This window comes from Rhincodon typus, chromosome 6 (assembly GCF_021869965.1).
Source record: "Rhincodon typus isolate 14 chromosome 6, sRhiTyp1.1, whole genome shotgun sequence".
Taxonomy (NCBI): Eukaryota; Metazoa; Chordata; class Chondrichthyes; order Orectolobiformes; family Rhincodontidae; genus Rhincodon; species Rhincodon typus.
Genome location: NC_063337.1, coordinates 22357979 through 22381286, shown reverse-complemented (window position 1 = coordinate 22381286; position 23308 = coordinate 22357979). Strand labels below are relative to the sequence as shown.

General features: G+C 40.4%; 1 protein-coding gene across 1 annotated transcript in view; it reads left to right on the top strand.

Moving 5' to 3' along the window:
- Positions 1–23308, top strand: part of LOC109913292 (anosmin-1) — a 215278-nt gene that overhangs the window by 134976 nt on the left and 56994 nt on the right. Inside the window, exons 3-4 of the mRNA XM_048598054.1 lie at positions 10963–11025; positions 11593–11815. Of these exons, the coding sequence (XP_048454011.1) occupies positions 10963–11025; positions 11593–11815 (286 nt within the window). The remainder of the gene's footprint in view (positions 1–10962; positions 11026–11592; positions 11816–23308) is intronic.

Below are 23308 nucleotides of genomic sequence, written 5' to 3'. Positions count from 1 at the left end.
CCAACTGGCTCCGCTCTTCACCAAGATTCTGATCATTGATTCACTTGAATAAATAGAGTTGAAGCCATTAGGACCTCACGGATTGTAGTAGAGAGAACCTCTCTCAAGAATTCAACTAGGTGGTGAGTTTGGCCTTTCCCTGCCTGTGGCCTTGGAGTGTCCAGCTCCAACAGCCCCCTGGGCCTGCATAGGCTGCCTGCCTCTGTTGGCCAAGTAGCTTATGTATTTAGAGAGGGAGCCTGCTCCATTACTGGTGATAAAATGCCAATGATAACGCAGAACCATGCTCAATGGGCCTTCATCACTGGCTGCTTACTGGCCTGGAGGGGTACCTTACCTTCTTTCCAGCTTGCTCCAGGGAAGTTAACTGGCAGCAGGAATGCATCAGGTCACAATCCCGAAATGAATCTGTATTATCTTCCCACCCAGATATCATGGAACTGGGACAATTTAGCTCAAACGCTCAGACTCATGAGATCCAGTTATTCTGAACATAATCACTCCCACACAGGCTCTTTTGTCTTTTACATCAGAAACACAGTAATAATTTGAAAGCATTCCCAGGAACTTTTCATTTCTAAAAAAGTCTACGAATGTCATGACAGATATCAAATTTGAGGTCATTACATTCCATTCATACATGGTGAGGTATTCATTGAAGGATTAAATTAGTGACATTGTCACTGCATGAGTACTGCAACTCGATCACGCATGAATTATTGGGAAATAACATGACACCATGGCATAAATTTTACGATGTAACACTTGGGGTACAAAGCTTCAGATGACAGGTGAACGTATTAAGAACTCAGACATTGAGGTCAGCATGCCTAATGCATTGCCTGTTGCTCCATATAAAGAACTGAGAAATGAATTTACTGTTGCACATGTCATGTAGTCTTGGATTTCTAATGTGAACTGAGGAGGACACTGGATAGGATAAGGGAGTTTGATCCAATAACAAAGTCTGTCTGTTCCAATTTGAACTCTACCCGATCCATGTAAGATTGTGTAAATTTTCCTTCTGATCTTCCAATAGTGTTTTTTTGTTTATTTCATGGGATGTGGGCATCTCTGGTTGGGCCAGCAATTATTGCCCTTCCTTAATTGCCCTGGAGAAGGTAGTGGTAAGCTGCGTCGTTGACCTACTGCAGTTCTTGGGACACAGGGACACCACCAGTGCTTTTAGGGATGGAGTGCCAGGATTTTCATCCAGCTACAGTGAAGGAACAGCAGTATATTTCCAAGTCAAGAGGATGTTTGACTTGGAGGGTAACCAGCAGATGTTTGAGATCCTGTGCATTTGCTGTCCCTGTCCTTCAATGTGTTAGAGGTGGCAGGTTTTGAAAGTCATGTTAGAGAAATCTTAGTGAGTTGTTGCATTACATCTTGTAGATTGTATACACTGCTGCCAGTGTTTTTGGTGGGGATGGGAGTAAATTTTTGAGCTGGTGAGGTACCACTTAAGTAGACTGCTGTATCCTGGATAATATTGAGCTTTATGAATGTTATTGAAGCTGCACTGATCCAGGCAAATGGGGATATTCTAACCCACTCCTGACTTCTGCCCTGTAGATGGTCATCAGGCTTTGGGGAGTCAGAAGATGAATTACTTGCTGCAGGATTCCTAGCCTCTGACCTACTCGTGTAGCCACAGTATTTATATGGCTAGTTCAATTCAGTTTCTGATCAATGTTAACTACTAGGTTATTGATAGTGGAGGAATTCAACAATGTCAATGCCACTGAGTGTCCAGTGGAAATGGTTATATCCTCATGTGATGGGGATAGTCACTGCCTGACACTTTTGTAGCATGAATGTTGCTTGCAACTTGTCAACTCAAACCTGGATGGTTTCCAGGTCTTGCTGCAATTACACATGGACTGCATCAGTATCTGAAGAGTCATGAATGGTGCTAAATATTGTACATCAACAAACATTCCCTCTTCTGACCTTACAATGGACGGAAGGTCATTAATGAAACAGCTGATCTTTTCTCCAGCTTCTCAAGGACAACTTGTGATGGGTAATAAATGCTGACCTAGCTAGCAGCAACCGCATCCCATGAATGAACTTAAATAAAATGTGCATGCCTTCGGCATATCTACTTGTCTGTGCAGCCTGGATTATAAATGCTAAACCAGTTGGAATGGCATTTCCTAGCAGCTCAGCTTCCATTACATTTCACACAGTATTTAATTGCATCTACACTTACGTGTTTTTATAACTCCCAGGATTCATGAAGCCTTTTTATAACAATATTAATCAATTTAGGATTAGCTTGTTCAATCAAGAGTATTTCACATAAGACACTGAGGTTGGGAGGGGAAGGAAACCTTCTAATCCCAGACCTTTCTTTATGCTTGTTAATTTTATACTCATGTCCTCCAGTTACATTCATGTTCTCTAAACGAGTATTATAAATGTTTTTTCTGCGGTTTGCAATGTCATCTGAGCCTTTTGACTCGATTACAGTATACTAACTTGCTCAGGGTTATGACATTTTCAATGCCATTCACATGATGATTTGCAAGAGGAGGCCAAATACTTCTTGACTCCCAGGCTCCCACATAAATATAGATATCAACCAACCTGTGTTTAGATTCAAAGATGCCAAGCAACAAGTTTGAACTATGGATAGAAATGGAATATGATCCAACTGAGCCACTCTGGCTTATAGATTAGACTATATTCTTACTGTGAAGAACTTTTGTTCCAATGTTATTTCTTCGTTTTATGTTCGTTTTTCTTCTCCCTGGTTCTTCTAAAGACACTGACTTATGTTTCTGCAAGTGCTAACTATCCTGCCGCTTATTAAAATGTTCACTCTGAATGCACTGATGGCTGCATTGGGCATTGCATTTAGCCCCGATCCTATAGTTACCTGACATCCAGATCAAAATAACTCCACAGAAGCCCGTCGCCAAGTCACCCATCATTCACACATGGAGAGTCCTTGACACTGATTCAGCTCTGTCAGAGTTAGCTCTCAGAGTGACCAGAAACTCCGACAGTCCTGTTAATACCTGTCAGCCAGGGCTCCCTGGTTAGACCAGATTAACAGCTCCAATTAGGGAACTCATATTCTATGCAGTCCACCTGGCTGACATTGTTACCGTCACTATACAGATAGTTACACTTTCCAGAACCAATTGGAACAAAAATAGGCCAGTGAGCCCCTCGAGCCTGTTCCAACATTCAGTGAGGTCATGGCCGATCTGTGGCATAGCTCCACATACCTGCCTTTTGCCTGTATCCCTTTATTTAATGATAATTTATCTACCTCAGATGTAAAATTAACAACTGACCCTGCATCTAATAGCATTTGTGGAAGAGAGTTCCAAACCTCTACCACTCTTGGTGTGTAGAAGTACTGACTGGTCTGTCCCTAAATCTGTCTGTCCTTGTGTGCTAGCTTACTCAACCAATGGAAATAATTTAACTTTTATCTACCCTGTCTTTTTCTGTTAACATCTTGAAGACTTTGATCAGATCACCTCTTAATTTTCTAAGTTCTAGAGAAAACAGGTCTAATTTGTGTTCTGTCCTCATAACGTAACTGCTGCAGGTATCATTCTTGTAAAGCTTTGTTATACTCCCTCCAAGGCCAATACAGAAAACTTGCCACTAATTGGCTCCTATGGGACCAGGAATGTGATGGTTGGTCAAATATTTTGGATGGTCAAGAGATACGCATAACCGCAATAAATCCTGATCAAGCGAAGCTTTGAGAAATCAGCATTCCTCAAAAAGTCTTTGTAAAATAATCAACACAGCTCCTAAAATCAAGGTAAAGACACACAGTAAGAAATAGAAACATAATGTAGGGTGTATACATTTCACTGTTATACTTTATTTACAGTACAAATACTGGGACGTTGTGGTTGATTGCAATATTTGAGGTATATAATTTTGCTGGGTTTTTAAGAGTGCCAGTTGGTAAGGTGGTGGTTAAAACAAAGTTTGTTGTATACCTTTAAAAAGTGTGGTGTCCATATCTGCTGAAAGTACTCAAAGGGGAGTTTAACCAACCCTCACTACATAGCAGTCAGGATTAGAACCAATGCTTCTGATCTTTTGTACAGTGCATCTGAAGTCTTTTAGTACCCCATTGGAGATCAGGAAACAAACTTGAAAGAATGTGACTGCTCAATATTTTTTAACATTGGTTTATACCTAATGCAGAGCTATAAAATTTGGAAATATTGTGAAGTGAATCTTGATTACCCAAATTCTTCACTTGCTTTTAGTTAAACCTGGTGAAAGTTCTCGCTATTGAAAATTGAATTGTTTACACAGCTGCTAAGGAGAAAGAGATGTAATCACAAACCTTTATTTTTATGAAAAGAATATGAAATAAATGCAGATACTGAGAAGCGATAAATCACTAATATTGTGCTGCAAACTGTTTTAAAATAAAAATAAATTCAATTCAGAGTGACTCCTGGCCAACATTCTAAGAACACTTTCACAGTCACTTTCAATTTGCCTTGCTTCTTGAATTATATACCCAAAGGAATAATAAAATATTGCAGCTGACATTCTTCTAGAGATGGTTGTAAATGATATGTAGAAAGGAAGGAAGCAGTAGATTTCAGCGGGATCAGCTTGAAGATCAACACGAGGACAGACTATGGTGCCCAGTTGGTGTCATTAGAACTCCAAAGGTATAAAGTTAACAACAAAAAAAAAATTCCATCCCACATAGCCAGTTTCCTATTTTTCCTGCAATGGTTACAATAGCAGCGGCTATATCAAATCACTCATTAGCATGTTACTCGAGGAGAACTTGGAGAATTAGGAATCCTGGGCCGGATTTTTATTTTGGAGGTGGGGCAATCTCCTGATGTTGTGATCCTGCTTCCTGACTGACAGACTCTACCTTTGCTACTTTCAGAGAATCAGAGATGGACTGGAGTTGTGGCTCCTGGACCCAGAGGCAGGTCTGAGATGAAAATTGAGTTGATCCAATGCCTAGGCATCCAGATTAAAAGGTCTGTTTGCTGGGCCTTTGGCTCAGCTCTGGAGATGAGTGTCAAAGCCCCTCATTCTCACATCATGACCCCTCCCCTTTCCCCTCATGCACCCTATAACCCTTCTCTCAGTATCCATTATAAACAGAATTATTAGCACTAAGTAGAAGCCTAAGAAGAACCTTACAGAGGTTTATAAAGTCATGAGAGGCATGGATAAGGTGAATGGCCAAGGTCTCTATCCCAGGGCAGGGGAGTCCAAAACTACAGGGCATATATTTAAGGTGAGAAGGGAAAGATTAAAAGGGACCTGAGGGGCAGCTTTTTCACTTAGAAGGTGGTGCATGTATGGAATGAGTTGCCAGAGGAGGCGGTAGAGGCAACATTTAAAAGGCGTCTGGATGGGTATATGAACAGGAAAGAATTAGAGGGATGTGGGATATCTGGTTTGGCACAGATGAGTTGGACTCAAGGGTCTGTTTCCAAGCTATCTAAGTCTATGACTCTTTGTCTCTCTAAGTTCATAAACCTGTCAAAATAAATAAATATTACTTAAAAATCCAATTTTAAAAATCTTCTTACCAACTTATAATTGATGAAATAACCAAGCTCATATTCTTCTTGACAGCTGTTTTAACAAACCCAGCTGAGTACAATCAATTTGTGAATATGGAACTTTGTCAAGCTTCCAAAATAGAGTTCTATTGAACAACTATGTCAACAAACCCTCATTAGGACATGTGAAATTGACTTGCCTCTCATGTGTTTCCCAACTATAAACCATATTTCCCACTTAGCCCCCTCCCCACCGCCATGGTTCATGACACTTCTGTGCCTCACATGGCAAAAGTGGCCTGATTCCATGAAAATTGTGAAAGTTTGAAATGCTTACATCCACAATGGTGCTGACAATGTTGGGACAGCTGCATGCATTCTCCCTGCATGATGCCTTTATTACACTCTGCTGAAAATTGTTGGCACCAGGAAGGGAAGTGCCTGGAGTCAGGTTCCAAGCACGAATTTTAAAGCCTGCCAGTGCAATATGGCTCTGCATTAGAACAGGAAAATCTAATCTCAGGTAATGGTAGTGGTGGGTGTGTAGAGTGGATAGCTGTTTCCACCATTTATACTAAAGAGATAGAACAAACTTGAAGTAGTGTGAGTACTGTCAGTCAAAGTAGCAGATTAAATGCTGTTGATAATCTTGGCTCTGAATTGCTGCTGACTAGGAGTTACATGGCAGTCCATCTCAATGAAAATCTCAATGCCTGCAATTGAAGTAAAGATTCTTTGAGGTCTTAACAGCATTCTGCTGCATTGTCTGTTTTTATCTGTGCTCTGCTTCCAGGAATGTTTTAATCCAAAACAAATAGGTAACATTTTCTAAACTGCGTCATGCAGTTACATGATTTTGTTGGACAATAGGAACAACAACACTGGAAATATGCATTATCATGTAAATTGTTGACTTGTGGTTTGCTTGAGGATAGGTGAACGTAAATATTAGGTGAAAAAAACAAAGTTGCTGGAAAAAGTTGTCGGTGTGTTAGGTTTTATTGGTAGAGGGATTGAGTTTCGGAGCCATGAGGTCATGTTGCAGCTGTACAAAACTCTGGTGCGGCCGCACTTGGAGTATTGCGTACAGTTCTGGTCGCCGCATTATAGGAAGGATGTGGAAGCATTGGAAAGGATGCAGAGGAGATTTACCAAGATATTGCCTGGTATGGAGAGAAGGTCTTATGAGGAAAGGCTGAGGGTCTTGAGGCTGTTTTCGTTAGAGACAACGTTAAGAGGTGACTTAATAGAGACATACAAGATGATCAGGGGATTAGATAAGGTGGACAGTGAGAGCCTTTTTCCTCAGATGGTGATGGCTAGCACGAGGGGACATAGCTTTAAATTGAAGGGTGATAGATATAGGACAGATGTCAGAGGTAGGTTCTTTACTCAGAGAATAGTAAGGGTGTGGAATGCCCTGCCTGCAACAGTAGTAGACTCACCAACTTTAAGGGCATTTAAATGGTCATTGGATAAACATATGGATGATAATGGAATAGTAGATTAGATGGGCTTCAGATTGGTTTCACAGGTCGGCGCAACATTGAGGGTCGAAGGGCCTGTACTGCGCTGTAATGTTCTATGTTCTATGTTCTATGTTCTATGTTCTAAGCTCAGCAGGTCTGGCAGCATCTGCGAAGGAGAAAACAGAGTTAACGTTTCGGGTCCAGTGACCCTTCCTCAGAACTGATGGTGGCTGAGAAAATGTCAGTTCATATGTAGAAAATAGGGAGGTGGGTGGGGTATGGAGTAAACGATAGGAAAGGGCATAAAGAGAGAGAAAGACAGTTGGATAGACCGAGGAGTTGATAATGATCAGGCTGGGAGGGTGAATAGTTGTTAATGGGGACTATTAGTGACTAACAACAGGGGGTGTGTAATGGCAGGCTATGTGGTAATAAGGCCTGGTGTGTGGGGTAGGGGGCTGGGACATGGGAGAGCTTAGGCCCTAAAATTATTGAACTCGATATTGAGTCCGGAGTGCTGTAGGGTCCCCAAGCAGAAAATGAGGTGTTGTTCTTCCAGCTTGCGTTGGGCTTCGCTGGAGCACTGCAGCAGCAGTAAATATTAGGTAACCAGTCAGAAGGGAATCCATCAGGTGGCTATCAGTCTTCATTGGAAAAGTGGTTTCCAGTAAAGAATAGTGGAATAGTGGATGATTTCTCCAAGCTAATCACTGATATGCCCACCTTTCAAAAGCAGCACAAATTTCTCATGATAAATGGGGTAGAAAGATAAATGACAAGCTACAGCCTCATTAAAAAATTGCATTAAACTATATTTTCTACTTAAAACTAAGAAGATCTACAACGTGTAACTTTTAACCTTATTTCATATGTTTTATGCTATACTTTAATTACTGCGATGTTTAACTTTTAACTTTGTTCTTTCTTTCTACCTTGTTCTTAAGATTCTGAACTTGTGTATTTGTACCTGAGATGGCGCCTTGTGAGCCGACATTATACACTTTTCACTGTACCCCTGTACTGTTGTACTTGAGTACATGTGACAATCAAATCAAATCAAATCAAAATCAAATCAGGTCCTGGCTGAGCACCAGCATAGGCTCATTATTGAACAGAGGAAGCCATTCTGCCTATTGAGTCCTTGTCAGTTCGCTGTGGAGAAATCCAGTCTGTCCCATTCTTATTAGTAATTCTTGTGCCTTAGCCTGAAATTAAAAAGCAAAGTGCATTGGGAATGCCCCCAAAAAATGGAGTTCTCTTGAGATCCTGAAGTGATCTATTCCTTTTCTGGGTTACTTGGAATCTAGTCAAATGGAAAACCCATGGTTTAGTGGAGCATGAAGTGATTTCATAGGTGATTCAGGGACTTTTTAAGCCTGCAATCCTTATTTCTCCTCAGGCATGTTTTCCATTCTGTGCCTGCACCTCAGAGGAGGTGGATACACAGTTGGGAATCCACCATTGAATAAAACTGATGTGATGGGAGCAGTTAGATGGTGAAATTAGCATGTGGCCACAGTGAAAGTTTGAGCTGACTGATGCAGTTCCTTCAGGTTAATTTCACTTATTATGGATAGTAACATTTTGCCGCTTTAAAGCTCACAGACCTGAAACATTAATAAAAGCAGAAAGTGCTCGAGAATCAGCAGGCCTGGCAATCTGTGAAAAGACAAATAGAGTTAACGCTTCGAGTCCGATATGACTTTTCTTTAGAACCCTGAAATGTCAACCCTGTTTCTCTTTCTGGCCGAGCTGCTCAGTATTTCCAGAGTTTTCTGTCCTTATTTCATATTTTCAACATCCATAGTGTTTTACATTTGTCATAAATATAAGATAGTGATTCATAAATCCAACAGGCATTCAGGAGGAAGTTCTTTATCCAGAGACTGGCGGGATTATGGAACTTGCTTCAAGGAATAATTGAGGCGATTGGTATTGACACATTTAAAGGAGAACGTGGAAACAGACATGAGTGAGAAAGGAATAGAATGTTATGTTGATGAACTAGGTGAAGAAGGGCGGGAGACAGACATTGAGTGGTTAGGGCGAGTGGTTTGTTTCTATGCTATAAATAAAATGTATTTCTAATATGTAAGATATGTGTTGCTGTTCAGACACATTTTCCATGGTTTATGAAGTCATGGCATTGTGTGCCCAGCCCATTTCTTTACTCGAGCACTGCATTGTTTTTCTGCACAAAAGTATAATAATGCATTTACAATCAATGTATTTGGGAAGCATTCATTCAACACACTATTAAATTCCTAGCCTAAATTATAATGTGGGACAAACCATTAGTGCATCTCTAATTCCTTTTAAATTTCAAAACTAAATAAATCCATAATTGCCTCCTCAAATAAGAACAGAACATGTAAGTCATTCAGTGAATATACAAAGGAAAGATGGGTTCAGACAAACTGGGGGTGTCACCTTCACCAGATCTGAGGTTGGAAGCATTTTGGTTCATTTGGAAGATGGAACTGGAGGAGAAGGCAAAAGAATGAATAGGATAGCAGGGTGGTTGGGTTCATGGATCTACAATCTGATGGAAAGATTTAAATGATCATCAATGAGAGGACACAGAGATATTGTTTTAAAAAGATGGACATAGATTTTACAACTCTAGTTCAGTGGAAATGAAAGTCAGAAGGAATGTAAGTAAAATTGTGGTTGAAACATCAGCGAGCAAATGGCAAAATGCTTCCCTGTAGAAAGACTGAAGCCTTACTTCCCACATAAAAGGTAATTTCCCAAAACCTTACTTCCCTTGTTCTCTAAACTACTTGGAGGCAAAAGTGGGTTTTCTTCCATCCACCTGTCTGCTTTTCTGTATCCACTTAAAAATCTGACCTACCACCAAGAATGATTTCTAAGCTCCAGAAACATGTTCAAATGCTATAGTAATATTAAGCTTCTAGTCTTTATTTCAGTTTGAAGAGCAGTCACTGAATATATCTCAGACGATTAATGGAATGGCCTTGATAATTATTGAATCAACTGAGATTTGTTTTCTTCTGAAAATGTTTGGGCTTATGTGTGGATTGACAAGATTTTAGCCAAAATACTTATTTTTGGCCAGTCATCATACAGAATTTGCTGCAACATTTCAAAAATAAACAGTTTAGTCTTCAGATAAAGATAGTTGAATGTAAAGAGACCTTTTTTTAGTTTCGTGTGAACTGTTGGGGATGTTAAATCTTGGGTCAGATCAACAGTTGTTTCAATCATTTCATCCCTGTAGTTGGCCTCCAAACACCACAATGAATGGAGTTCAGATACAGAACATTAAACTCACTTGACATAAAGTCCTTGACAGTTAATATTGTATTATAAATAAAGCAGCAGTTATTGGCTTTATCTTTGTCAACAACAGCTACCAGTTTCTAACTTTGGTCCTTAAGTGATATCATTCCAGATGATTTTGTTGAAGTCAGTAAGGTTCCTTATTTCCCTAAACGTGTTGGTAGTAGGGTAGCTCTATGATTGTTTACTATGAATGAAGCTCATTCAGGCTGGATACAGATATAATAGCTGTTTACCTTGTGCTTTTTGTTAGAGTAAGCATTACATTAAAAAGCCATAGCCCTTTGGGTGGCCATAGAAATATCCAGCAATCTGATCTAGCGTGCAAAAATGTAAATATCTATTTGTGTAACAGTTACATTTTGTTTAAAGACTGTAAATTTTATTCGAGTTTATTTTAATTAAGTTGAAAGCATCATAATTCTTTCACTGAAATGCCTATGCCAAAGAAAACATTACACTATCTCTCCTGCTTCAGAATAGATTTGACAACTGTTCAAATAGTGTTGCCAATTTTTAAAGACATCATTCCTGTCACTTAGATAAAAGAGGGTATTAGTGTATGACAGTGAACTGCTGGCAGGGGTAGACGTGGACTATAATGCATCTTGCCCCTTTGATCTTGCTTTTGACACTAATAGGCACTTTGTTCTACTTTACAGTGCCTGCAGCCCTGTAAAGAGTCTTGGGACTTACAGGAGGTTCTCTGCCAAAGCAAGTGTGAGGTAAGGTCCATCCTTGGGAATTTACTTTGGCTATTATTGACTTTGAAGATAAATCAAATTGTTGGTTCAATATGTAGGTTACTGAATTTAAACACCAGTGGTAAAACCAAGAGGGATATGAAATCACAATCCAAAATGGAAAAACAGGACAATAGGTTTCGTCCCTTGGGACCTTTTTTTTTACATGTAGCTACAAGTGCATTAATTATAGAATTTCTCCTGTCTTGCAGTTTACCACATGAATGATTGGTTTTGCAGGAGTTTCAACATGTAAGCTGTACTGATTGTAACAAGGACAGCCAGCTGGACCTCATAGAATATGAGTTCACTGATGGGGCCTGTTATTCTGGTCCAATCAGGAAGTTTTGGCTGACACATAAAAAGGGGGTGTCAGGGACACTGACACTCTGGTACTGACTCTGAATGAGGTGGCACTAAAGTCAAGGACTGTTCATGTGTAAATAAAGGGTGACCAGGTGATGAATACCAGCCTCTACGGAATAATTTGATAAGCAACAAAATGAAGTATTTTCATTAAATGCATCTTTCTTTGTATTTAATTTCCAGTCTCTCTTTCCAAAGAAACACTATGAGTGCCTGACCAGCTGTGAGTTTCTCAAATCAATCCAGTCTGTGAAACAAGGTGACTGTCCAGCTCCAGAGAAGGCCAGTGGCTTTGCTGCTGCCTGTGTTGAAAGCTGTGAGGTAGATAATGAGTGCTCAGGACTGAAGAAATGCTGTTCCAATGGCTGTGGTCATACGTGTCAAATACCACGGAACCTGTTCAGAGGTATACACCAGCTTTGCTTGTTGAAAAATTCTAACTGAAATATTAAAATGTTTGCTCCATATGTCAAATATTTCCCAATAATATTGCAGGTTGTGAGGATTATAGTCGAACAGCTTTAAAGACCCTGCTGTAATCACGTCTTTCCGAAGTTTCTATCATTTACAAAGCACATTTGACATTGTAAAGTGTCTCAAAGTCTATTATAGAACAAGATACAAAACTTGATAACAACAAAAAGAATTCATTAAGATATTGATCCAGTTAGTCAAGAGAATGAGCATTATTTGTGTCTGGGTTCTGTTGTCTCAGATCTTTTGATTTCACCATCCACACCCCCTTAGCTCCAATCTTTTCTTCTCCTCTTTACGTTGCCTTGCACTATTAATGCGTCTTACCCTGCTGGATAGAAAAGTGACTTGTTACCAGTGGTCTGTTTTAGTCTCTTGTGCAGTTTACATGAATAAGAGTCATTTGGGTTGAGTCCTACCATCTGCCTTTGCTCATAGGAACACAGGAACAGGACTAGGCAAACTGTCCTTTTAAGTCCATTCAGTGACATCATGACTAATCTGTGACCTAACTTCATTTGCCCAGTTTTCTCCCATATCTCCTAATATGAACAAGAATGTTCAGTCACATTTAAAAAGCAACTATTAATCTAGAATGAAAAACTATTTGCAGAAGAAGGTATCACCCTTTTCATTTAAGAATTGTTTCCTAACTTCACTCCGAAAGCCTGTCTGTAAGTTGTGGACCATATCATATCTCTTAGGGTTGAAAGGGTGGCCCATGGACACAGACCTGACTCCTTTCCCTAGGACCATCTCCACGGGAAAGTTCAGCTCCCTCCTCTGCAAACAGTGGAAATGATTTCATTGTATTTATTGTATCAGTTCCTTATAATAACTTGGAACCTTCAATCAAGTCATCACTTAACCTTCTAACGGGAGCTACAACATACCTGAAGCTAACAACTCAACATCGTGTGGTATTTACAGGCACAAACCTACAGCCTATTGACCTTTGATGCAAGGCAGGTTCATCTCCCTGGGAGTAAGCCACATTATATTCAAGGCTGATATCATTATCAATGGATGCTTACCAAGTGTAACCAAGAACACCTAAAAGCTTACTGGCAAATATTCAGCTTGGAGAATGGGGTTGAGAAACATTTCAGCCATGATCAAATAGCAGAACAGACCCAATGGGCTGAATGGCCTAATTTTGCACCTATGTCTTACGGTCATATGGGTGTACTTGTGTGTATTAATGACTCATGCACCAGCCTGCAGACGTAATATAAAAACAATGGTAATTATGTGTTTAACTCAGGTTTTAAAATCACTTCAAAGGTTTTATTCTGTAATGTTGCACTTAAGTAAGAAGCCATGCTTAAAGAGATAACAAAATGTAGATAGGGAACACCATGATATTCCTGATTCTCTGATCCATGCCCTGTATGAACATGGCTCTCTGCTGAGATCGAGGAATCTAAGAGCCGGCCCTGGTGTTTTTAAGGAACTTTGCCTTTCAACTTGTGAGAGTTCAGGTCATTTTTTTCAGTTGAAGAGCCATCCAGCCATCAATGCAGACTTTAATAATGTAGAACAATAGAGGTCTATGCTGTGATTAGGATGGAAAGCAAAGCTTAGGAATTTAGTAAAATACTTTGGGGAATTAGACAGCTTTGGCTCAGTCTCCATTAGGACATTTGAAAATATGATCTGATAAATTACTTAGTACTAGCCATCGAGACTGAACAATCTATGTATTAATGTGAAGGAATTTTAAAAATTCCTATTTCAAAACAATTAGATTATCAAACAGTAGGCTTCCTTGATGGCTACTTGTACTTAAAGTGATGAGAGGAGCCATATAGATTACGAAAAGTCGTTGACTGGACTCTGTAATGTTCAGGAAGGCAGCAAGAAAGACACAACAGTTGACTCCAGAACAAGCTTCCAGTTTGAAATCTCAATTTAATAACCTCTGTTGAAAGTTAAGATTCAGAGACATTGGAGAGTGCTATTAAAAAGGGAAATGGATATTTGCACTCTGTATTTTTTACAATTTACAATTTAGTGTCAAACCTGTTGGACTGGATTTGACGTCCAATGAGCAGATGTCATGACTGAATGTGGAAATGGGTGTACTTTCCCAGTTCACAGCAAAGAGGGCTGAGGGAGATTGGGAGCTTGGATAGACAGGGGTATGGGAACTGTGAGGTTGCCTGAAGCTTTGGGGGAGTAGGGGCTTTAATCAAAACAGTGGACTCACGCTTCCCTCTTTTATCCTTGAAGCTCGAGCAGAGTAGCTTGTCAGGTTTCTGAACCATTGCCGGTTTCTGCTCACTGCCTGACAATTTATGGTCAGGGCAGAATGGGGCGTTGATTGCTTCATGGGTTTGGAAGATCACTCAAATAAAATGACCCCGCCCCACATAAAATTGGTGGAGGTGGCTGAGAGGTGGCATGATGCCTCTAGCAGCTCATGTGCCCAACAGTATGCAAACCCACTTCCAGTGTGGGGGAATAGGCGAACTTTAAAATTCTGTACCACAAGGGTGAAGGTCACAGTTACACTATTAAATAAAAAATTGTGGAGGTCTTTCAATTCATTCAGAATATTTATCACATATTTGGAAGACCTAATTTCAGACAGTAATTATTTAAGATATTTTGAGGACATTTGTGTCTGTGTGAGAGCTGTGTAGATATGATGGATTAGAAAAGTTGTTCACAGTGGAAATGGTCGCATTAAAATATAACCATTTATTAATCTTCAGCAATACCTTATGTAGATTAAAAGAGCATTAATTTATTTACCAAATCAATTTTGAAAATTAGCCTTGTGAGGTAAAATCCTTTTGGGGATTGGTCCATGGTCAGTAAAAATACCCTTCACAACTATTCTAAAGGAATGCAAGAACCTGAAAACACAAACAATGTTCAAGGTTTGATTCTGGCACTCATCTAGCATGAACTTCCAGTTGCATTGGCTCATTCAAGTCAAAAAATACTCAATTGATTGTGAAGCACTTTTGAGACATGATGAGACCATTGAAGAGGCTAAATGCACGAGCATTGTGAGGAACCTAAACTCAGAGAGAGGGCATGATGTGGAAGATAAAAAAAGTAAAGAAAGTTCTAAAGTAGGTGGGAATCTTGGGGAGCTTAGCAAATTGAAGAGGGAATATGGCAGAGGCAGCCAAACAGTTGGATTCTAGCTTAAATTGCCATGAGGTCCTCTAATTAATATGAAAGAAATATTGAAATATCTCAGGATGGCTAAAAGTGCTTCACAAATCAATTAATTTGAAATGCAATCACTGTCACTACATTAATGGATTATGCAGCCTTCTTGTGTGAAGCACGGTTTTACAAACAATGTAGCATGAATGATCATTGAATCTGTTTTCTTGAGATGTTGTCTGAGGTAACATAGTTGGCTACGATTCAGGGACAGTCCCTTTCCTACTTTGAAAAATACACAAGATCTCGTTATCATAAACCTGAATAGGCAGACAAGTGAATCTGTTCAATTATATTTCTGCATACAGCTACATAGTGCTTTTATGAGCAGTGTTGCATTGCTTTTATTTTCAAAGTTGTTTACAAATGTGGGGTCTCTCCCTTCTCTTATTTCAGACCGTCCACTCAACAGCATTCAAAACCAATAAAAGTGCTTCAAAATAATGCTGCCCGCAAGAGTGCTATCACAGCTTCCACCAGTATTAGTTTTCTGTGGTGTAACTGCTAGCTTGTAACGCCTTGTTGCTGCCAGGGGTTGAATAGTACAATAGTACATCAGAACTTCAACCTTGTAACCTTAAACCACTGTATCTGAGACTTTCCAAAACTAATAAGACATGCTAAATTTCAATATATAAAAATGATATAAGATGAAATGTTAATAAACCATCCATCAGAACTTTCTTTGGATAGAATTTTGAGAAATCATTTTTACACTGTTTTTTGTTTCATTTGTGGGAGAAAACTGGATGAAGAGCCTGGTGGAGCTGTAAAGTTACAAAATGTTGACATGTACAAAATATTTTTAAAAAGCTGAACTTATTCATAGAGTTAGTCTGATTAATGCAGTTTTTGTTTATGATTAAGATTTTCCTAAGTGTTTTAAAACACCCCAGAAAGTCAGTGTTATTTTACTTGGGTGTCTTATATTCGATAATTGGAATTGCCCTATGCTGATTGAAGAAATAAGTCACATTTTAAACGGTATGTGTTACGCTGCAGCCTAGAGATGTTTGTACTCCTGTGCGAACTTGAGGTGATGTTGTCTGAAACCACACTGATGGGATTAAGATGGTACTAGGATGTTCCCCACGTCTTTAGAAGCATTTTTATGAAGAAACCAGTAAGATATTGTTTCCTTTTTAATCAACACTCAGATGTGTCTTGGAAATAAACCAAGATGATGAGGTAAAATCCTTCAAAAATGAAATGGAGCAACACTATGTTATAGAAGATTTGGCACTTCACAATTCCCTTATCAAAATCACTGTCTTTACAGATTTGAATCTTCCAGATTGATGTTGGCTGATGCTCCAGCTGTTAAAAATATTTTGCACATTGCCAAGAACGCCTGATGACGTTGGTTATGGCAGAATGCTAGACGACATGTCAAGCAAAATTGAATTAATTGTTTCTATAACTTCCCATGTTATTCCCATGTTTAAATCATTCAATGCCCTAAATCAACAGCAACTTTCAAACACCATTTACAATTTACATGTCTGCTATGTTTGTTGCAAACAAGGAAATGCTTTTTTTATTACAGTGTCTTGATCAATCTTTCATTGAACTTGCTTCCATTTCCCAGTGCCCTGTTAATTCAGCAAGTTCCATACTTTCTACTCAAATCAAATTCTACCCCTTAACATTTTAACTATCTCTTCATCACCTGTCTCTGCTGATAATTTTGTAACCCTTTTTTATGCCTAACCACTTGTATAGAATTAAAATTAGGCCCAAGTGCCTCTTAATTAACTATGCAAGAATAGCTTGCAATGAATATCCGGTTTGACTCTCAAAAAAGTACAGTGCCCAGTTGTATTAAAGTGGCTGATGGATAAGATTGAAGAGTTGGGAGCCAATTTAGAATCATATGTACTATTTCTAAGAGTTCACAATGTTCTGGCTTAAGACACGGCTTTGCGAATTTGTACTTTCATGAGCAATCTCAGCTGTAGCAATGCAGATTGCAAGTTTGTAAGTTTGAAGATATGGGACTCATGTAGTGTAATCTTGCTGCTTCAGATTAATGCATAGAGAGAGGGATGATTTCAGGATCACGGATGTGTTTACATGAGTAATGGGCCTTACAGTTCAACATTCTGGAATCTCGGATGATTCAGGATGATGAATGGAGATTGTGATTGTGTGTGATTGTGAAGCCTTCACATTGGCTACTAAAAGATTGTGCCATGGTGACTTGGTGCAGATACTTCTGAAGAACATGGAACTGACTCAGAGAAAGCCCTTAGCCCAACTGAGTTGAGAAAATCTGTTATAGGAACCATCAGCAATTTTCTCACCAGGATCCAAATAATTAACCTCATCCTCAATTACCCATTCCTGTTATCACAAGCTTCTGCCTATGGCTCACCTCAAGCTGCCACTTTTCCCCATTCCAGCACTGAATGCTTGTCAGTTACGGGCCTCATTGACTTCCTGCTGTGCACTCAGTTCTTCTAAGCTGCTACGTTCCGTATGTTAGGAACAGGTAGAGGCCATTCAGCCCATCAAACCTGCTCAGCCATTCAATTAGATGATGACTGATCATCTACCGGAAGGGCACTTTTCCATGCTACCCCATATCCCTGATGCCATTAGCATCTGGAAATCTGTCAGTTGTGTATGTTCCAATTATTATCAGCAAATAGTCATTAGAGATGCAAAATATCCCTCAGTTGCCTCCTGAAACACTTCAATTTTCTTCCTGCTGGGCAGGTTGCCATTAGAACTGACAATCTACTCTGGAAACAAAGATTCCAATATTTTCTTGGAAACTTACCATTACGAACACCTCTCTCCTGCAGTGTTCTGAGATGCATGCCATATGGTGGTAGTGCATTCTCTATTTTTTATTGAAACATTCATGGGATGAGGGTTTCACTTCAAGGTCTGCATTTATTGCCTTTGTGAAGTTGTGATGGGCTACCTTCTTGAACTGTTGCAGAACACATGCTTTAGGTTGACCCACAATGTCCTTAGGGAGGGAAATCAAGGACTTTGACTCAACGACACTAAAGGAATAATGATCTATTTCCAAGATGGTGAGTGGCTTGGAGAAGAACTTGCAGGTGATGGTGTTCCCCTGTATCTGCTGCTGTTGTCCCTCTAGACGGAAGTGTTTGTGGGTTTGGAAGATGCCTTCTGAGAAATTTCTGGAGTGCATCTTGCAGATAGTTCACACTGCTGCTACTGAGCATTGGTAGTGGAGGGAGTAATTTTTATGAATTTGGTGCCAATCAAGTGACTGCTTTGTTTTGAATGGTGTCAAGCTTCTTGTGTGTTGTTGGAGCTGCACTGATCCAAATAAATGGAGAGAATTGTATCGCACTCTTGACTTGTACCTCATAGATGGTGGACAGGGGAGTCAGGAGGTGCGTTACTTCCTCTAGGTTGCTAGCCTCTGATGTGCTGTTGTAGTCATAGTATTTCAGCTTCTGGTCAATGGTAACCCCCAAGATGTTGAGAGTGATTCAGTGATGGAAATGCCATTGATTGTCAAGGGGCAATGGTTAGATCCTCTCTTATTGAATACGGCCATTACCTGACACTTGTGTTGCCTAAATATTACATCCCATTTGTCAGGCCGATCTTGGATTTGGTCCAGGTGGTGATGCATTTGGACATGGACTGCTTCACTGTCTAAGGAGTCACGAACATTTTGCGATCGTCAGTGAACATCTCCACCTCTGAGCTTATTATGAAGAAAGGTCACTGATGAAGCATTTAAGATGATTGGACCCCGGAAATTACCCTGAGGGACTCCCATAAAAATGTCCCAGAATTGAGTTGATCAATCTGCAATCGCCACAACCATCTTCATTTGTGCCCAGTATGACTCCAACCAGCAAAAGAGTTTGTTCCCTGATTCTTATTGACTCCAGGTTTGCTAGAGGTCCTTGATGTCACACTCAGTCAAATGCAACCTTTATATCAAGGCCTGTTCCTCTCACCTCACCTTTTGAATTTGGTTCTTTTATCCATGCTTGAACCAAGGCCATAATGAGGTCAAGAGCTGAGTGGCCCTGAGGGAACCCAAACTGAGAGTCAGTGAGCAGGTTATTGCTGAGCAAGTGCTGCTTGATAGCACTATTGAGGAAACCATCCAACATTTTGCTGATGATTGAGAGTAGATTGATAGTAAAGTGGTTGTTGAAATTGCATTTATCCTGCTTTTAGCACATAGAGCACAATAGGCCAATGGGTTGATGTAACTTTTATAGCTATTCTGGATTGGCGCGGCTAGGATGCAGCATGTTCTGGAGATTGTTCTGGAGCTTATTTCTTCAGTTGAGAGGCCAGAATATTGTCAGAGCCCATAGGCTTCACAGTATCCAATGCCTTCAGCTGTGTCTTTGTATCATGTGGAATGAATCAAATTGTCTGAAGACTGGCATTTGTGAATCTGGGGACCTCTTGATGAGGCAGTATTGGACACCCAGTTGACACCTCTGGCTGGAGATTGTTGCAAATGCTTCAGCCTCACATTTTGCACAAATGTGCTGGGTTTCCCCATCATTGAGGCTGGATATATTTGGGGAACATACTTCTCCAATGAGTTGTTAAGTTGTTCACCATCATTCACATTGGGATATGGCAGAACTGTAGAGCTTAGATCTCTTCTGTTGGCTGTGCAACTATTTAACGCTGCCTATCACTTGCTGCTTACACTGTTTGTTATATAAGTTTTGTAGCTTTCCTCGGTTGACACCTCATTTTTAGGGATGGCTGGTGTTGTTCCTGGTACACTCTCCTGAACTCTTCAATGAAACAGGGTGAATCCCTGAGTTTGATGGTATTTGTAGATTGGGGGATAGCCAGGCCATGAAGTTGCAGATTGTGTTTAAGTACAATTTTGTTGCTGATGCCCCACAGCACCTAATGGATGCCCAGTCTTGAGTTAAGAACATAAGAACATAAGAACTAGGAGCAGGAGTAGGCCATCTGGCCCCTCGAGCCTGCCCCGCCATTTAATAAGATCATGGCTGATCTTTGAGACTCAGCTCCACTTACCCGCCCACTCACCATAACCCTTAATTCCTTGACTATTCAAAAATTTATCTAGCCTTGCCTTAAAAACATTCAGTGAGGTAGCTTCAACCGTTTCACTGGGCAGGGAATTCCACAGATTCACAACCCTTTGGGTGAAGAAGTTCCTCCTGACCTCAGTCCTACATCTGCTTCCCTTTATTTTGAGGTGATGCCCTCTAGTCCTAGTTTCACCTGCTAGCGGAAACAACCTCCCTGCCTCCACTTTATCTATTCCCTTCATAATCTTAAATGTTTCTATAAGATCTCCCCTCATTCTTCTGAATTCCAATGAGTATAATCCCAGCCTACTCAGTCTGTCCTCATAATCCAACCCTCTCAACTCTGGAATCAACCGAGTGAATCTCCTCTGCACCCCCTCCAGTGCTAGTATATCTTTTTCTCAATTAAGGAGACCAAAACTGCACACAGTACTCCAGGTGTGGCCTCACCAGGACCCTATACAGCTGCAGCATAGCCTCCCTGTTTTTAAACTCCATCCCTCTAGCAATGACAGACAAAATTCCATTTGCCTTTTTAATTACCTGCTCCACCTTCAGTGATTCATGCACAAGGACACCCAAGTCCCTCTGCACAGCAGCCTGCTGCAGTTTTTTACCATTTAAAACATAGTCCATTTTGCTGTTATTCCTACCAAAATGGATGACCTCACACTTATCAACATTGTACTCCATTTGCCAGACCTTTGCCCACTCACTTAGACTATCTATATCCCTCTGCAGACTTTCAGTGTCTTCTGCACACTTTGCTCTACCACTCACCTTAGTGGCATCTGCAAATTTTGACACACCACACTTAGTCCCCAACTCTAAATCATCTATGTAAATTGTAAACAATTGCGGTCCCAACACTGATCTCTGAGGCACACCACTAGCCACTGACCGCCAACCAAAAAAACACCCATTTACCCCTACTCTTTGCTTTCTACTGGTCAACCAATCCTCTATCCATGCCAATACATTACCTGTAATATCGTGCAACTTTATCTTATGTAGCAGCCTTTGGTGTGGCACCTTGTCAAATGCCTTCTGGAAATCCAGATACACCACATCCACAGGTTCCCCATTGTCCACCATGCAAGTAATGTCCTCAAAGAATTCCACGAAATTCATTAAACATGACCTACCCTTCATGAACCCATGCTGGGTGTTGTTAGATGTTTACAAAATCAATTCTGTTTAGCACAGGCATAGTGACCCACAATACAATGTGAAGACAGGATTTTGTCTCTGTTAGGACTGTGCTGGTAACTCCTACTGCTACTGTAATGGACAGAAGCCTCTGTGAAGGGTAGATTGGTAAGTAAATTTGGTTTTCCTTTTTGATTTCCTCACCAGCTATGATAGACCCAACCTAGCAGTTGTGTCCTTTAGGAATTGACCAGCTCAGTAGGAGTGCTGACGAGTCGCTCTTGGTGGTAGGCTATGAAGTCTCCCACTCAGAATAATTCTGCACCCTTTGCCAACCTCAGTTCTTACTCCAAGTTGTGCTCAATATGGAACAGTTCTGATTCATTAGCTTGGAGTTGATGGGGTGTTTTTGGGGTTGTTGGGGCACATGGAAATCAACAAGAGGTTTCCTTGTCAATGTTTGATCTGATGCCGTTTGACTTCATGGGAACCAGAGTCAATGTTGAGTACTCCCAAGGTGACTCCCTTTGACACTATACTGCTGTGTCATCACCTCTGCTGGGTCTGTCCTGCTGATGGTGTCTGGGACATTATCTGTAAGATATGATTTTGTGATGTCAAACTATTGCTTGACTAGTCTGTGAGACAGATGTCCCTTTCTTGACACTAGACCCGGATGTTAATAAGGGGATCCTTGCAGGCGTTAGCAGGGCTGTGTTTATTGCTTTCTCTTCTGCTACCGAGGTCAATGCTGACTATTCCATCTGATTTTGTTCCTTTGAAGGTTTTTAGTAATTTGATACAACTTGAGTAGTGTGGTAGGCCATTACAGAGGGCAGTTAAGAATCAATCACATTGCTGTCGATCTGGAGTCACAAATAGGCCAGATTGGATGAGAACATCAGATTTCCAGATGGATGTTAGTGAACCCAATGGAGTTTCTTTATGACAATTGAGAATAATTTCATTTGACTTTTAATTTGTTTGATTTGTTTGTTATTAATTCAAATTCCAAAATGTCCCACGGTGGCATTCAAACATAGATACTCAAAACATTTCCTGGGTCTTTGGTTTATTCGTCCAGCAGCCATGTGGTTTGCTAAGGCCTCCCCGTTAACTCTTGCAATGCAGTTTGCTCTTGAACATGTGTCTTTTTAAGGTTATTCAACTTGCTCCTGTGGCCTGTAGAAGCAGAAGAAAATATTCATTCAGCATTTCTGTTGTAGCAGTTCATAAAGGTGTTCGTCCTTGTGTTGCCCCATCTTTGATGTAGACTGGTGCACTTCAAGCTATATACCCAATTGTCTTTCTCTAATGGGAAGAGATTCAAATCGACCTTAAAGCACAATGGTTAATTATCCACTAACTTGCCTACCATTCCAGTACAAGTTGCCTCTTTTCATCCTGTTTTTAACTGTTGTTGCCAGCCGTTAGGGCACTGTTGTCAATTGATCTTCCAAGCCAGTTGGAATCAGCCAACTTCTATGTGGGAATGCAAGCTTTGACTGTCTGGTTTGTGTGGCTTGGTAGGGCACTGGATGGTGTTTTTAACCACAGGCCCAACAGGCGAGTTACAGTGATTTAAGTTTACTTAATGATGTAACTGCAATGAACAAAGAATCACAGTTAGGTTCCACAATCTAGCCCTGGGATTCAATTGGAGTTTAGACTTGCTGAAATACACAGTCACTGAAATAGGCAATGGTCTGCGCTCCTTGTATTTCTAAAGAACACCTGGCCACAATTAAACAAAGAGAGCTGTTACTTCGAGTAAATGAACTAAACAAATTCTAATTTAAAAAAGACAGAAGTGGCATATTTTCACATGCAAATTGCAGTTTCATTGCACATTGCAGTTAAACTTGAAGGCTATGATTCAGTTTGACAGGAAGGGTAACATGATTAAAAAATCACCTTCAGACAGTTATCTTGCTTGAAGGGCCGAACACAGCTCCGCCCACAGCCGACGCCGACACAGCTCCGCCCACCACCTCCACAGCCAGCAGCTCCAGAGGAGACAGCAGCACCCAGCCCTGCCGAGTCTTCACCATCCCCCCAGACCT